Consider the following 16,630-nt stretch of genomic DNA (forward strand, 5'->3'; position numbering starts at 1 on the left):
CCTTGGGGAAGCCAACTTCAGCTTTTTGTGGCCAGATTAATGCCCTGGACTTTGAGATTATGGCACCTACCCTACCACCGAGATAACTCAACATTAAAAAAAATATGTAAAATTAGTATATACAAGTTCAAAAAAGTGCTTACATACCCCACAATTCCTTGGGCTTGCTTGCCTGCATTGCTGGCATCCTAAGCACATACTCAGCCTGTCCCTGGCCCTGCAACCTCCATTTCTGGGGATTCTAATGCACTTAGGGCAGCAGTCCTCGAACTATGGCCCGCGGGCCACAGGCGGGTGTTTTTGCACTTCAAAATAAGATATGTGCAGTGTGCATAGGAATTTGTTATAGTTTTTTTTTTTAAACTATAGTCCGGTCCTCCAACGGTCTGAGGGACAGTGAACTGGCCCCCTGTTTAAAAAGTTTGAGGACCCCTGATTTAGGGGCTCCTTGTGGAGGAGGGGTGACGGTGGCTCAATAGCTATACTGTGGGTGCCATCCTCTCGCTATGCCTTGCTCTTTTGGGCAATTGTGTTTAAATGTTTAAGCCTGGGCTCAGGTTAGTACAGGGATAATGGGCACATTCCCTGTAGGGGCAAGTGAGAGATTTCCCAAGGAGAAGAGGAATATTGGAAGACGAGTTCTACTGTAATGCTGTGACAACCCCTTTGGAACCTAAGAGTGCTGGTGGGACAGCCTGATACCCTTCAAGGCAGTTCTGATCATCCCAGTGTGAGATGAGGAAAATGGGCTCAGAGAGGTAAAGTAACTTGCCCAGGGACACAGAGCAGGTCAGTGCTTAGCTGTCAGTGCTCGACTTAGCTGTCAGTGCTCTCCTTCTGTCACGCATGAGTCTCATCCCTGGTGAAAGGGAGGTAGCCTGGTCTCCTCCAGGGTGTGGCAGAGGATAAAGGGCCTTGCAAACTTTTTCTCAGCACACTTTATAGAAATTAGGGAGCGACCTGGTCTGAGTAAGTTCAAGTGTTGAGAAATCCTCCATTCTAAGAAGAAAGTGAGCCTCATTTAAAAACCAGAGCTCCTATTCTGCCTAAGAGAGGAGGAAAACTTCACCTAATATGATGTGCTGGTGTTACGTAGCTTGGGGCTGAGGGGTTGGGAGGGAAGGCCTGTGCCCAAGGTAACCTCTTTCTAAACAAGAAATCTCATTTCAAGTTTCCACTGCCTGCTTGCCAGACGATTAGTATATACTAGCCAGCCCATAGATCCATTTTCTGCTGAAAGCAGGCATTCTGATCTTAACCAAAATTATCTGATGTGGGGGACTATTTGGGAAGTTTTGCTTTAAATTCCAGAACACCACTCATTTGTTCTCCATTGCATTCGCTTCACTAAAATGTCTGGCAATCTCTCTCTCTCTCTCTCTCTCTCTCTCACACACACACACACACACACACACACACACACACACACACACACACTCCTGCTTATGCACTTTAGCCATATGGACCAGCCAGCTCTTCTCACTCCATCCCTGGAACCGGTTAGGTTGCGTGCATGGCCCTGAGTGGTGGAAGATGCCCCTTCTTTTACACACTCCAAGCAATGCCATATGATGCATGGGTCAGCAGTGTTGGCAAATGGCCCTTTCTCCCCATCATAGGACATTCTGAGTAGCAAGCCAGTAAGGGGACAAGAGTCAAGGTTCCCAAACTGCTGTGTCTAATATATTACCTGCCCTATTGCTCTGCCACGATCCCTGCCTTCATTTTAGGTCTCTTAATTATTAGATAGCAAGCACCCCAATATTTGCTATGTCCCATATACCACTCAAATCACTTCTTGTATTATGTAATTTCCACAACAGACCCATCAGGTAGGTAATATTAACTTCCACTTTTTAAATGAGAAAACTTGAACACATAAGAAGCTTGTCTGAGATCACATGGCAAATAAGTGGATGAATTAGAACTTGAACCCCAAATAGTCTGAGTGCAAAGCCCAAATTTTCAATCATTTTGGTAAAATTTTTGTCTTTTTTAAAATATATTTTTTATAGTTGATAGTATTACAGATATATTTTTCATTTCCCCCTGTTTGTCTTTTGAACCATTTGGTGAATTTTCAGAGCCAGATTTTTTCACTTTTGTCCTTTCTCCCTCACAGCCACATCTGATCTCATATCAAAAGTGCCATCTTCTATCCTTGAAGGCTCCAAGACAGCCCACCTACATGAGCAGAGAGCTCTACTTTCTCACCAACAGGAAGGCACCTGCAAAGGCCACGTGGCCTGCAGGTGCCATCTGAGCCGGGGGGTGGGGTGAGGGGTGGGGAGCCGCAGATGGACAGAATCTAGAGAGTGAGCCTGCACTTTCTGTTGCTGGCCTCTGGCCCAAGAGCTTTGCCACACCCTTGCTGCGCTGGCCAGAATTGTCAGCGTGGACACAAGCACTGGTCTGGGCAACAGCTTCTCTGGAGTAACTTGGCACATTTTCTTCTTATCCTTGCTTCACTACCACTGCAGGCCTGGCAAGTGCAGATGCTGTTGTAGTGCCCACTGGCCAACATGTTCACAGATGAGGCTGTGGTCCATCAAGTGGCCACTGCCCGGTATCCTCTATAGGAATGACCCCCAAAGTGGGACCCAGAGCCTCTGCCCTTTCCACACAGCACCATCCTGCTGGCAAAGGTCAGTGCCCGGTGTCCTGGCAGTCACCTATATCACAAGGACAATGCCAGCTTCCTATAATACTCAGGGTCTCTCCCCAAATCACCTCTAATAATTTATCTCTAAAATATTAGAGATAATTTAATTTCTATTTGAAACGAGTTTTCTGGTCTGTGGGAGACCAGAGGTTCTCTGGTCTAGAGTCGGGGCCATAATTTGATTAGAGGGGGAAGGCAGAGTACCGAGTACATGCCCCCAGCTTGTAGAAAAGAAGCTTTAAGACATTTGAGTGGAACATTGAAATCCACAGCCCCAAGTCACGAGGAAATCGTTTCCATTGCATTGGGGTGAGCAGGAGGAAGACACTCAGTGGGAAGGGTTTCCTGTCTGTGGAGTGCACATTCTTCTCTAGGAGGTCAGCACTTCTCAGGAGCAGGGCTGCTGGGGGTGAGGGGGGCTTGCCACCAACCAGAGGAGGGCACTGATGTAAGGTGCCTGTGAAAACTGGCACACTGTGAATGCTCACCTAGAAGGGAAGATGTGAGTTTGATTTGAACCTGTAGATAACTCCGTGTTGGTCCACTAGGGCTGCTATAACGAAGTACCATACACTGGGTGGCTTACAAACAATAATTTATTTTCCATAGTTCTAGAGGCTGGGACGTCCAAGATCAAGGTGCTAGCAGGTTTGGTGTCAGGTAAGGAACTGCTTCCTGGTCTTCTTGCTATAATCACACATGGCGGAAGGAAAGAGGGCGCTCTTTGGGGCCTCTTCCTTTAAGTGCCTATCCTATTCACGAGGGTTCCATCCTCAAGGCCTAATCACCTCCCCAAGGCCCCGCTTCCAAATACCATTGCACTGGGCTTTAGCATTTAACATGCGTTTTGGGGATATACATTCATCTATAGAAAACTATCTTTTAAAAACATCAAACTTGTATTGAAAAGCAGTGAGTTCACAACTAAGAATGATTTTGCTCATCTTTTCATTTAAAGTGTTAATAAATCCATCTCATCACTTTTCACGCTACTGATTCAATCAATCAACGTAGGTTTAAAGATGAATTAACACTAAAATGCAATAGGAATGTGTTTTGAATTCAAGATAATGGTCTGATTTACTTTATCATACTTTGAACCCGCCATCAAGGTTTTTCTGCTGTGGTCCACGTGTTGTGTTTCTGCACCTGGACACTGACGTGCAAGTGAGACTGGAGGACAAGCAAGGGGCTGCCTCCTGAGGCAGCTTGGAGGCAGGGGCCTGGCAGAAGTCACGGGCCATCGACCGGGGCCTGAGGGGTTCACTGGAACCGCGATGTACACTGGGTAAGCTTTGTAGGGTGACTTCCCTAACAGAGCCAGCAAGAGACACTGTTTCTGCTCCCCTGCACAATGCTGCTCAAGAAGATTGAACAAGAAGGACCCTAAAAACCCAGATTTCGGATTTTTCTCAAAGGCAACAGTCCTCCAACCTCTCTGGAATCAAATAAATCTGGCCCCTGTCATCTCCTCAGGAGTCCAAGTCCCCAAACGAGCCCCTGGAGACACTTCTTCCTTCCCAAAGTCCTCAGGGGCAAGGCCAGGGAAGACTTCTGGTCTCTATTTGGTGGGAAGGAGGAGGAGGGAAAGAGAGCTCCACTCCTCCCGAACAAAACAAATCACCCACGCTATGGGAAACCCTAACCCGAGAAGCAAGACTTGGCTGGAAGCTCATAAAGACGGATTCTTCTTGTGGACTAGAAATGCAAAACACTCGTTAAATTAATCGAGAGTCAAAGCCACTCCTTGGGCAATGATTAAGCTGAGAGTCAGAGCAAGGATGGGTGGGGAGGCCTTGATCGCCAGGGGCACTAAGGACTCTTAATGCCTTTCTCAGAGTCCTCCCATGATGCCCCCATGCAATCCCCAGGAAGCAGTGAGGCAACCCGCTTCTCATGGCAGAAACGGGATTCAAGACAGAGCTGGGGTTGTCTGGAAACCAAGGGAGCAAAACCAGTATAGGGGGTTCATAATCTGAGGTGAATGAACCTCCAGAGAAAACGCAAATAAAATAAAAATGGACATAACATGTTTCTGGAGGCAGGTCCCCTTGATTGCATGGAACTCCCTAAAAAGGTTAAGATCCACCAGTGTAGATGACGGCATATAGTACTTAGCAACTATCCAGAACAAAGTAATTTTTGGGGCGAGGAGAGGAATTACCCGGATGGATGTAATTATTATAAAATTACCTCATCTGGAGACAGGATGCTGCTTTCCACAGCTGCATGCCATCACTTGGTGGAAAATGAAAATGTCCCTGGACCAGCATTACTTTTTCCACAGAATGAAACAGGCAAGTGATCTGCAGTCAGACTTCAAAACCGTAAATTTAAAACGTGTCTTAAGATTAGCCCTTTTGGTCTTCTGCGTTCCCTCGGTTGCAAAGGACAGCTCTGGGTAGCTGAGAACATGGGCCCAATAGGCTCTTACCCAGATTCCCAAACCCCAAAACAATAGTCATCGCTCTTCTGTGAGAGGTAAAGACCGTTTCTGCAGGACTTTGGTTGAAAAGACCTGTGGCAGGTCCGCATAAAGGCCCATTGACCCCAACCTGGGGGAGGGGGGGAGGAGGAACACAGAACATAAATATAGGGTGTTCCCCCCAAAAATGTATACACACACTTTGAATAATTATAAAGGCAGTGTTTATTAAAGTACATTTCATTTTCAAAATTGAGCTATCAGCTGTTAGTGTATGTGGGGGGCGGGGGGCACACCCTGTATGTACCTTCCTGAAACTGCTCTGCTCTCCAAGTCATCGCAAGCAGATCTAGAACACGCAGCCACCACGCAGGCAACAGGACCGCAGAAGCCACGGGAACCATGATCCCGGGTCCCTTACCCTCCCAGCTGACACACTGAGAAAGGCCGTCAAGGTTTGTGTTCTTTAGAAAAAAAGGTGCTTTTGTAAGTCTAAGGTATTATTAAGTTCCAGACTGTGCGACCCATTCCAAAAGCCACGCCTCCTGGTGAAACGGAATGGGACGGGAAAACAAAGAGACAAATCAAACCTGGACACACAGCTTTGTGTAGAAGAGGGAAGACTCACATTCCACGCACAGGAGGACGTGAGAAGGCTGACCTGTGGTCTGTGGCCGCAGAGGAGTCCACTGCAGAGTAGGCGCTCTGGCTAGGGCGGCCCTCAACAAGGCTGCTATCAACACGGCAGCTCCAAATTCGGGTCTTAAATAGCGGCCGCTTCCTTTGAGTACAAAAGAGTAAGGTCTGGACCGGTGCCCATGGGCCACTTGGAAAAGAAAGGGGTAGAGTGTGTATGTGTAGAGGAATCCTCCCCACCAACCCCCTAAAAATCAGGAGTCGGATTCTTTGTTGCTCACAAGCATTGTGAAAAAGTCGGGGAAGCTTCATCAAGACCCTGGGCTGGGGAGAAGTCTGATTTTCCTTAGCAGATGCGGACACCTGGCCTCACCTCACCTCTCCCCCAAACTGCCAGCCTCAGTACAAACACAGCCGGCTTTCCAGAGCTCGGCTGTCCGGGTGCCAAACTCAGGAAGCCATTTCACTTCACCGCCCCAGCTGCTGGTTCAGCCCAACAACGAAGGCCACAGTTTCTGGGAAAAGCAGCAGGTTGGTTGGGAGGGGCTTTGCCACCCCCAAGCCCACTAGTCCACACCCTGCCCAGACCCAGAGTCTCTGCCTCCAGTTTTATTTTCAGAAGTGGGAAAATAAAACCCACCCCCACCTCTCCACCTCCCCCCAAACGCATAGCCACACATGAAATGGAGTCAGCACCCAATCCAGAGCGGGCAGAACGCGTGTGGATTGGATTGAGAGTGTGCTTGGGGCTAACCTGTGGTCTGCTCTTCCACACTTTTTTAGGAAATTGCTCCCACCTTCCCCTTCGCCTCGATCTACTTTCCACTGTGAGCAACAATAGCTACAGGAAGTTTACTCTGCCTCCAGTGCTAAGAGCATCACACACATTCTCTTATTTCACCCCTCCCACAAGGGGCAGGCACCAGCTCCATCTGGTGATGGGTAAATCCAATCCAGAGCGGGTGCTCCAACCGCTAGCCTGTACTACCACAATGGCTGAGGGCGACGGCAACAGAGAACCCCAAACAGAGAGACCCCACTCAGGGGGAGCAGAGGGAACTGTGAGGTTAACAGGAAAGAGACGTAAGAATCAGGCCCCAGAGGTAAAGGTCCCCGGCTCTGAGGACAAGAAAAAATACTCATAGTACATCCCACTGCCTGCCTCTACTTGGGGTTGTGTGGGAAAGTCCTCTGGCTTTAGGCAGTGGGGAAGGGGTTAGTTTCACAGACTGAGCTTGAGACCATTTGCTCCAATCCATTGGTTTTACAGATGAGGAAACTGAGGCCTGGGGCACAGAAATGACCTGCCCAAGACTTCAAAGTGTGTGTGGGACGCAGCTGGAATAACACCCAGTTTCTGAATTTCCATCCGGTCTCTGCTCATGCTTCTCAGAAGCCTCTGTGAGGTCCAAGGCAGCACCATTTCTTGGGAAAGAGAAGTCCCCAGCTAGTCCCACCAAGGAGGATGGATAAGAAGTGAAAGGCAGTGAACAAAGGGGCAGAGTGAGGTGTGAGATAGGAACTGAGCCTTCTCAATGCAGGCTTAGGATTTGGGTGGGGGTGGGGTGGGGAATAGACCAGGAAGACAGGTTCCTGGCCTGACCCTAGCCTTGGTTCCCCCCTTATAGCTTGAGAGTTCACCACTCTCACAGTAACTTGTTTTCCCTTGCAACCTTTTTTTGGGGGATGGGTAGACAGGGAGGTCTGAAGGAAACGGAGAAACAAATGAAATAGAGCTGGGAAGTTAGGGTTCCGGGGGCACTGGAAGAACAGACTGATTGCTGCTTGGACTGTGGGCATCAGAGGGCCTGCTTGGGGGAGGGCTGGCAGCACAGGCAGTCACTGAGGGTCCCACAGGGATGAAAGTGGGGGCCAGGGAAGAGGCACCCCCCCATACCTACCCCGCCCCGATCATCCCACTGCCACTGAGGGCTTCTTCTCTCTGGACCCCTGCTACACCACCTTCCTCAGCATCCTCTGTTCAGTAGGTGCTGGTGGTACCCTGGCCTCAAAACTCCCGCTTTCCAAGGCCCACATCAGATTCCCAATTCCAAGTTTATAAATTCCTTCTCTCAAGAGAGAAAGGAAAGTGCTGACATCATAACAATCCAAGCAGTTCCCTTACACCACAGGCTCCCTTAAAAGATGGCTAAGAGCTTGCTGCCACCCTTCTTCCATTCCCATGGAATGGAAGGTTGGGATAGAGAGTGCACTGGACCTGAAGCCAACCAGATCTGCTTTCAAACTGCGTTCTGACGCTGTCCTGCCACATGACCCTGGATACGTCACTTAACCTCTCTGGGAACCAGTTTCCTGCCCATCTGCCCATCTGCCCATCAATAAAATGGGGATAATGCTTGCTGCTCTGGCTGTACAAGACGGCCTGAACTTGTGGCTTGAACTTGCAGACTATAAAGCGCTTCACAAGTGAATCGCCGTGTTCCTTTATTCCATCATCTCCTCGGGGATGAGGACTTCATCTCTACAGGGACCTTGATACTACCAAACAATAAATTCAGAAAAACACAGCTAACCCTGAACCCGCCCCCTCCCTCTGCACCAGCCTATGACCGGGTCCCCCTTGCTGGTTTTGTGATGGAGACGGAAGCACGGGGCTGGAGGAAGGGACCCAGGGGTTGTAGTATTGGTTGTCTCTGTGGTCCTGGGCAAATCACCCCCTCTCGGGTTCTCTGCTTTCTCACTGTGAATAAGAGGGCTGGTCTGGATAATCTCTAAAGTCATTCCTAGTTCTAAACCCAACCATTACCGGAGAGAGTCATTTCTGTTTCAGAGGACATAGCTGCCCAGGCAGGGGCAGCTCTGAATATGGGTGGGGCGGCAGGCTGGAGACAGGAAGAGGCTGGGCAGATACGAGTGGCCCTGGGAGCCCTCCAGCAGGCTCCTGTATGTGCAGAGGGGGTGCGGAGGTACATGTAGTCAGTGGTCCCCCCAGCCCCAAACCCTGATGCAGCCTAGGCAGGTGGCTGAGGACTAACCAGCAGACTGGTAGGGGAGAGACTGTGCGAGGGAGCGGAGAGGAAAACTCCCTGGAGGACAAGGGTGGGGCAGGGCCGGCCCGCCTTCTGACATTCTTTTTTGGTGCCAGGAGTTGGTGAGAGGAGGGAGCCAAGCCTGGCAGCTAGCAGGCTGGCTGCTGGGAACACCAAGAAGGGGAGGTGCCCACCGCAGGAGGGTCCCCTTAATGGCCAAGGGTTGGGCAGCGGCACACCTATGTGCCATCCACACTAGTGCATGTGTTGGATGTGGTGACTTGAAAATATATTTTTACTGATTTCAGAGAGGAAGGGAGAAGGAGAGAGAGACAGAAACAACGATGAGAGAGAATCATTGATCGGCTGCCTCCTGCACGCCCCCTACTGGGAATCCAAGCCCCCTGACCGGGAATCCAACTGTGACCTCCTGGTTCACAGGTTGGGCGGATGTGGTGACTCTTGCAAGGACAGTTCCCTCTCTTACCTGGTCGGCTCCGGAGAGAGGGTTGAACCTCAGGAGATTTGCCCCCCCCCCTCCCCCGTTCATGGGAACCCCAGTGACCAGTTCCAGAGGAATAAGTACATTTTGTTTTGTTACAAGCCTTGAGAGGCACGCCCTGTATTGCCTTTCCAAACTCCTGGCTGCAGAGGAGCAAATACTGTCCATCTGTGTGCAGGGGATGTGGCCCTCAGAACCTGTTCCCCCCCATCTCCTCCCGCTTAGGTCTCTGGGTGGTCCCTTAATCCCCAAGGGAAGGTGTGGAGGGGACACTCCCTTTTTCCGATGCCTCCCTCAGGCTTCCCCGAGGGCAGCCAGCGCGGGAGTCCTGGAGCGGCTGGCCCCGCGTCCACCCGCTCCATCCGCTCCGGGTGGAGGTGCGCTCCCGGAGGCCCCACCTGGCCGCCCAGGGGCCAGGGGAGGGGGGAAGCGGGGGACAAGGCGGAGACCTGGGGGCCGGCACCTGATCTCTCCCGGAAATGGAGAAACTCAAGACTCCACGGAGGCTCGTCCCACTAAAAGCGCCCGAGGGCCTCTGCCCCTCCTCTCCCCAACTCTCCCAGAATTCTCCCCAGTCAGATACTTATCACCCATGGGGGAAAAAAAAAAAAAAAATCAAGACAAGCTAGTCTTTCAGGTAGTTTCGAGGGAGCCTGGGCTTTCTCACGGCGGCTCAGAACCAAAGTTTGAGAATGGCTGTGGGGCAGTGGTGGGGCGGCCGAAGGTTCCTCTTGGAGGGTGGACGGGGGTGGGTCCGGACTCCAACTTTGGGACGGGGTCCCGGCCACCGACGGCCGCGCGCCCCTCCTCTCGCGTGTAAAGTGCCCACAGCCCCTGGCGGAGCGCCCCCGCGCCACCTGAGACCCTTGAGCGCCCGCGTCCTCCCCCCTCGCGGCTCTGCGACTCGTGAGACCCCACCCCGGGCGCGAACTGCGCTGCCCGCCGAGGTCTTCTTTGGCCCCGGTCTTGAGTCCCCAGGAAAGCGGTGCTCCGTTTCTTCCCACCCCCTGCACTCGGAGGGGCAGACACACACACCCCAGCCCACACCCCTGGCGAAGGAGAGGCCGGGGGCTGGGGGGCTGGTCTCCACGCCCCAGCTCACCGCGCTCCCCCGCGTCCCCTCCGCCTGCCCGGCTTCGGAGAGCCCCCCAACAAACGTGCCCGCCCCGCCCGTCTCCGGACTCCGCCGAGCAGCCAGCTGGTGGCCGCAGGGCCCTTTCTCCTCTGCCCCGAGCCTACCCGACGGGCAGTGCCAGTTACCGACACCCTCGACCACGGAGAGGGTCCGGGGTGGGGGGGGGGCAGACAGGTGCCCCCGGAGAGGAGCGCGCGGCTGTCCCGCTCACTCACCCAGAAGACGAAATTAAAGCCGAAGAGCAGGTATTTGATGCACTTGGTGCCTCCTTTGACCGGCATGGCGAGGGCTGCACGGGCCTGGGCTGCACTGGTCTGGGACGGGGGCGCGCGGCCGGAACGGGCAGGACCAGGTCAGGAGCGAGGAGCTGGCGGCGGCGGGCTGGCCTCCGGGCTGCACTTTTAAAAAGTACCACTCCTTACCGTGCGCGGCGGCCGCGGTGCGCATGTGCCGTGGACCTCGCCCCCGCCCCCGCTCGGCCCCACCTGCCCCGCCCCCGCCCAAGGCCCGCCCCCGCCCAGGTTCCGGGGATTCGGGCTCCAACAGTCCCCCCGACCCGCCCTTCCCTCTTTCCCCGCACGGTCTCCGGCTCAGCCCGCTCCCCCCCACCTCTCTGGACCCCCAGCCCCTGCTGCTTCTGCCTGAGTTATGTGGGAGCCTCACCTCGCCCTGCAGGGTCTGGCCTTCCCGCGGGAGCCTCCACTTTGGGAGACCTTCCCCCAGGCAGGTCGTCGGGGTTGAGTGCCGTCCCCCGAGGCCGGCTGTCCGCACGCCGAGGGCACCTCTGGTTTCGGCCTCGATCCGAAGGGAAGCTGCCAGGCTTTATTTCTCCAGGGGCCGCTCCTTGAAAACCTCCCCTGGTTGAGCGCGCTCGTGTTTGGCACCTCTCGTGGAGCAGGAGGAGTTAGAAGCGCTGTAGGCCAGGTGGGAAGAGAGGTCGGCGGTTTACGGAGGTAATTCTCCAATGCCCGTCTCCGAAGAGTAACGAGGCAGAGGACCGGGCAGTCCGGGGGGCGCTTCCTGGACTTGCGGCTTGGTTCCCCAAGACGGGAGGAGAGAGTTGCAGCTGGGCTTCTGCTCTGGCCTCTGACTCCGCGGCACCCTCGCCCTGGCCCTTAGGACTTTGCCCAGTGCTACCTCTTTAACGCTCCGGATGCGGAGTTCGGAGCATGTTTCCCCTCTGCTCAGAAGCTTTCTGCCTCCCCACATTCAGTCATCCAAGTTGAAATTTCTTAGCTTGCATCGGTGAAGGAATACTCTGCTCCACCTGGCACCCCCCACCTGCACCCAGCTCTGCGTGCGCCCCTCTTCTTCTGTGGCTTCTCATTTCTTTCTAGTTTCTCACCAAAAAGAGGAAATTCTTCCTTCTTTTGAAGTCCTCAAACCCCTTGTTATTTTTTTCAAAATGAAGTTCCCTTTAGTGTTCTTTTTTTATTTTATTACAAAAGCAAAACCCACTCGTTACAGAAACATCAGACAGTATCAACAAGCAAGCAATTCACCCACCAGAAAAAGCCAGTGTTAGCCTTTCGTAGCTCTTATTTAGTTGTTTATTTTCACTGCAAATTAGTCTTACTTACTTATTCATTCAAAACAGTTCTCACTATCTACTTATGAGGGCCTGTTATTAGGAACGGGAAGGAGCTGGTCCTGTTTTTGCCCTCCAGGAGTTCTGAATCCACTTGGGGAGGGATTCAGGCAGCCTGACAAGGGCATCAGAGTGCTATGTGTGCGCACATGTGTGCGTGTGCGTGTGCGTGTGTGTGTGTGTGTGTGTGTGTGTGTGAAGAGAGAGAGAGAGAGATGGTGGGGGTGGGGATGTTAAAAGGAGGGGCCTCTCACCCAGACTTGAAAGCAGTGCTCCAGAACCACAGGGAAAGTTGTTGCAGGCCCAGAGAATCTTGGGTAAAGCCTGGGGCTGGAGCTCACAGCGTGGGGAGGTGTATGGGGAGGTAAAGGTGGGGGCCTAGCAAGGAGTAGGGTGCAGAGGAGCCTCCTGGTTCTGGGCTTTGCATTTTGAGGTGAGGGGCCCCTAAAGGGTTTAAGGGGCTGTGTGATTTAGTTCAATCCCTACCTGTACCTTAGGTAGTGGGTGGAGGAGGGCAGGAGGGGCAGGCAGTTGTCCCACTGAGGGTAAGGACCAATGTTTGTATGTTCAGGACTTGGCTCAGAGCTTTGGTGAATTAGACTGAAAGTTGAGGTGTGGCACTTGGGGACCAACAATCTGGTGATGGGAGAGAAGCAGCAGGAGATGACAGGGGAGCTGAGGACTGTGTAGAGATCAGTTAGGAGGCCATTGGATGGTGAGAAACATAGAGAAGTGAGCTAAAGTGGGGCAATGGGGTGAGACCAGAGAGAATGCAGCAAAACCAGAGAGGGGACAAGAGATATGGCAGCTGGAGCAGCAGGAAGCAGATTGTGAACTTTGCTCATTTTTGCTTACTCTAATGTTTCTTGAGCACCTGCTATGTTTCATTTACTGTACGGTACGCTGAGATGAAACGACCTCTAACCTGCATGTGTAGCCCATGGAATCTTTGCTCCAGGTGATGTTGCCCAGGTACAGGTAGAGGCACAGGTTGTGTCCCCAACTCTGCCTGAGTCTGGAGAGAGGCTTCCCAAGTGCAGGGGACATGCAGCAACTGACTCTGGAGAGCAAGTCCAGGAGGGAATTCAAGGCAGAGGGAACCTGTGTAAAGGCTCGGAGCATGAAACCACAGGCCGCTGGCTGTGCCCGGAAACTACCAGTAGTGGGTGAGCCTGGAAACAAAGGAGAAGGAGGAGCGAGCAGAGACAACGGGGTTGCCCAATGCCAATGCCAAGAGCAGTGAAGCAGAGGAATTTTGGTAATGCTTTACCCAAGCCAGTGTTCATGAGGAAGGTTGGGACACAGAAATATGTGAGGTACGTGGGTGGTAGAAAAGCAGACAATGTTCCATTGTGCTGGACATCAGAGTTCACCCATCTTGGGAGAACAGGTCTAAGGAAAGAAAATATTTTATCCTTTTATATTCTATTTGCCTCTCTCCTCCATTAACAAGCACAGTTGGGAGGAATTTAGTAGATGTTTAAGCTTATAATAGAAATGACACCTTAGGGTAATTGTGAGTATTGAATAAGGTAATCCACAGCTGGGCTTAATAAAGTGCCTGCCCCAGAAATGCTCAAGGAATGTTGGCTGTTGTTACTGTTACTATTATTATTTAAACTCAAGAAACAATGGGGGTGTGTGTGCTATAGTGAAAGACCACATTTCCTACAATCAAAGGGGTCCTTATAGTGTGAGTGAGGAATCTGAGCTCTGTACTTGATCAGACCCTTTTATTTATTTAGACAAGTCACTTGCTCTCTCTGGGCCTCAGTCTCCTCACCTGTACCACGAGCACTTTGGATTAGATGTTCTCTCCATTCTGACTTTCTCCAGTGCAATAGCCTTGGAGCCAAAGTGTGTTTGTGACAGGCTGTTTAGTTCTACAGGCAACCGGGAAAAGGAGAGAATGGAAAGAATATGGTTTGCGTTAACTGGAAGGGGAAAATCTGGGTAAGCCCCTGAGTCAGAGATCACATGGAGACATGTGGCCTTCCAGACTTTGTGGTGCTAGGAAGGGGAATACTTTCCTTCTTTCCTCAGGGCATCTTGTTTCTGGGAAAAACCCTGGTTCAGGATGAAGGTCCACTTTGGCTCTTGAACCCCCCCTGGTGGTAAGATTTGAACATTCAGGGGCCTGGCGAGCTAATGATCCCTCACCCACCATATCCCTGCTCATCCCTGCAGTGTGGGAGGCCAACAGGCAGGACTCACACCCTCACAGGCCACTAAGGTACACCAGTGGCCACATGGAGGCTTGTTTTCTCCTCGATGCTGCTGTAGCTTTGAATCCTGCTGACCATCCCTTCTTTCCAGACACTTCTCCCTCAATATCTCTGGTGCACTCCTTTGGTTCACTCCCTTTACTTCAGAAACTTTACTGCTCCTCTTACTGAGGTCAAAATGCCACCACTTCATGAAGCTATTCTTCATACCAGTCTTTTCATCCATATCTTGATGACTCTATCATGTGTGACTCATTGAACTCCATCATGTTCTTTGTGTGTGCACAGTTTGGTGGTGAGCTCCTCTAGAGTTCACTTGCATTTGATTCATTTATTTTTTAAAAAACGTTATTTATTTGAGAGAAAGAGAGAGAGAAACTTGTTCCACTTATTTATGCATTCATTGATTGATTTTTGTATGTGCCCTGACCAGTCAGGGATTGAGCATATCGGGACAATGCTCTAACCCAGTGGTAGGCAAACCGCGGCTCGCGAGCCACATGCGGCTCTTTGGCCCCTTGAGTTTTTAGCAAAGGCCAGCTTAGGAGTACCCTAATTAAGTTAATAACAGTGTACCTACCTATATAGTTTAAGTTTAAAAAATTTGGCTCTCAAAAGAAATTTCAGTCGTTGTACTGCTGATATTTGGCTCTGTTGACTAATGAGTTTGTCGACCACTGCTCTAACCAACTGAGCTACCCAGCCAAGGCTGAATTTGATTCTGAGTTCTCCATAGCACCCAGTCCCTTGCTGGCCTGGAGTAGGCCCTTTGTAAACACGTGTGGGAAAATGCAGGGGAGTGGGCCTTCCTCAGGCTCTAGTCCTCTGCCCCGTGTGCCCCCTCTCAGCTCTCTCACTGAGCACCCATCCCCTCTTCTTCCTCTCACCATTTCTTTTTTGAGCTGACCTCTCCCTAGACTTGTCATGATATCCGAGGGCCTGTTGTCATGTCCACTTTAATGCCTCCCCCTAAATATGCCCAAATCTGCAAAGGTGTTACCTTACACAGCCAACGGGATTTTGTACGTGGGATCAAGTGAAGGATCTTGAGATGGGTTGTTATCCTGGATCATTCTTGTGGGCCCAATATCATTATGAGTCCTTATAAGAAGAGGCAGGAGGGTCAGAACCAGAGAAGGAGATGTGAGGGTGAAAGCAGAGATCGAGTGACATGAGGCCACGTACCAAGGAACACAGGCAGCTTCCAGAAACTGGGAACAACAAGGAAATGGATTCTCCCTATAGCTGCCAGAAGTAACAAACGTACCCTGATGACTCATTTTAGACCCCTGACCCTCAGAACTGTAAAATAATGTTATTTTAAGCCACAAAATTTGTTGCAGAAGCAACAGAAAACTAATATATTTATCTCAAAATAAACGTCAAGATCAGAATTCATCATCTCCGAGGGTCTTCCTATGCCAGAAGCCGACTTCCTTTCTCCTTAGCCTCCCCCCTTCTCCTATCAGGCAGCACCGAAACCTCAGTTCAGACTCCTCTTCCAGCTCCCACACCTGCTTAGAGAATGTGCCTTTTGCTTCCTCATAGCTCTCCTATCTGCTGGGAGGGTCCACAGAGGCTGTTAATGTGAAGATAAGGAAGCAGGAGATAGTGATTTAGTGGCAAAGATCAGATCTCAGGTCTTCTGATTCCAGAACCCTGCTGGGTTCTCAGCGTTCATTCCTCCTGCCTCCACCCACCCAGGATGGGGACCATGTCTTTGAAACGCTTCCTCAGCTCAAGCAACTGTCCTGCCCTCCCTCCAATTTCCCGCTGGTCCACCTGTCCAATCTGCACACACCATATGATTGACTGTCTCCTCAAGGCATTGGACTTGGGCTGCTCTACTCTCGCCCACCCTTCTTTTCATTGCATGTGTAGGGGAGCTCTACAAGTATTGCAATATGCCTCCAGCATAAAGGTGTCTGGGGAATGTGAGACCCTCTCTTTAATCTTCTGTGACTGTTTAACTCTCTGGAGGCTCAAGTTTGGCTGACTACCCAAAAAGCCAGAATACCACCCAAAGACAAATGTCAGGCCCCAGAAAGGAGGTCAATGAATGTATAGAGTGTGGATTACTGCCTGATATTATTGGTTAACTTAGAAATGCGTTTTTCTTTCTGGTGGTCTGTGTAACTACCCACCATAGGCTTTTACTATTAACTTCCTATAAAATAGAGACCTCGTCGTGGGAGGGTGTGGATTTCTCCCTCGCCGGCCACCACTGAGAACAAGCAGCTGCTTTGCCTGTGTATGTAAGTTTCTCCTAGGAAAGCTCTTAAGAATTTGAATAAGGCCACGTGTCAGTTCTTTGGAATTGACCCTGAATTTAGATGTGGGGCTTCTCCCCAACAGCACTCAACATATATATAAGGCCAACGTGGAGACCACCGATGTTTAGCGTGGAGATTATGAAGATTTCATGGAGAGGTGGATGAGGCCCGACAGGTTCCATGCCGGAGAACAC

General features: G+C 51.3%; 1 protein-coding gene across 1 annotated transcript in view; it reads right to left on the reverse strand.

The window, feature by feature from the left end:
* The window catches only part of CD9 (CD9 molecule), a 32,890-nt gene extending 22,147 nt beyond the window's left edge, over positions 1-10,743 (reverse strand). Inside the window, exon 1 of the mRNA XM_008144812.3 lies at positions 10,566-10,743. Within this exon, the coding sequence (XP_008143034.1) occupies positions 10,566-10,631 (66 nt within the window). The 5' untranslated portion in view covers positions 10,632-10,743. The remainder of the gene's footprint in view (positions 1-10,565) is intronic.
* Between the last annotated feature and the right edge of the window lie 5,887 nt (positions 10,744-16,630).

This window comes from Eptesicus fuscus, chromosome 7 (assembly GCF_027574615.1).
Source record: "Eptesicus fuscus isolate TK198812 chromosome 7, DD_ASM_mEF_20220401, whole genome shotgun sequence".
NCBI classification, from domain to species: domain Eukaryota; kingdom Metazoa; phylum Chordata; class Mammalia; order Chiroptera; family Vespertilionidae; genus Eptesicus; species Eptesicus fuscus.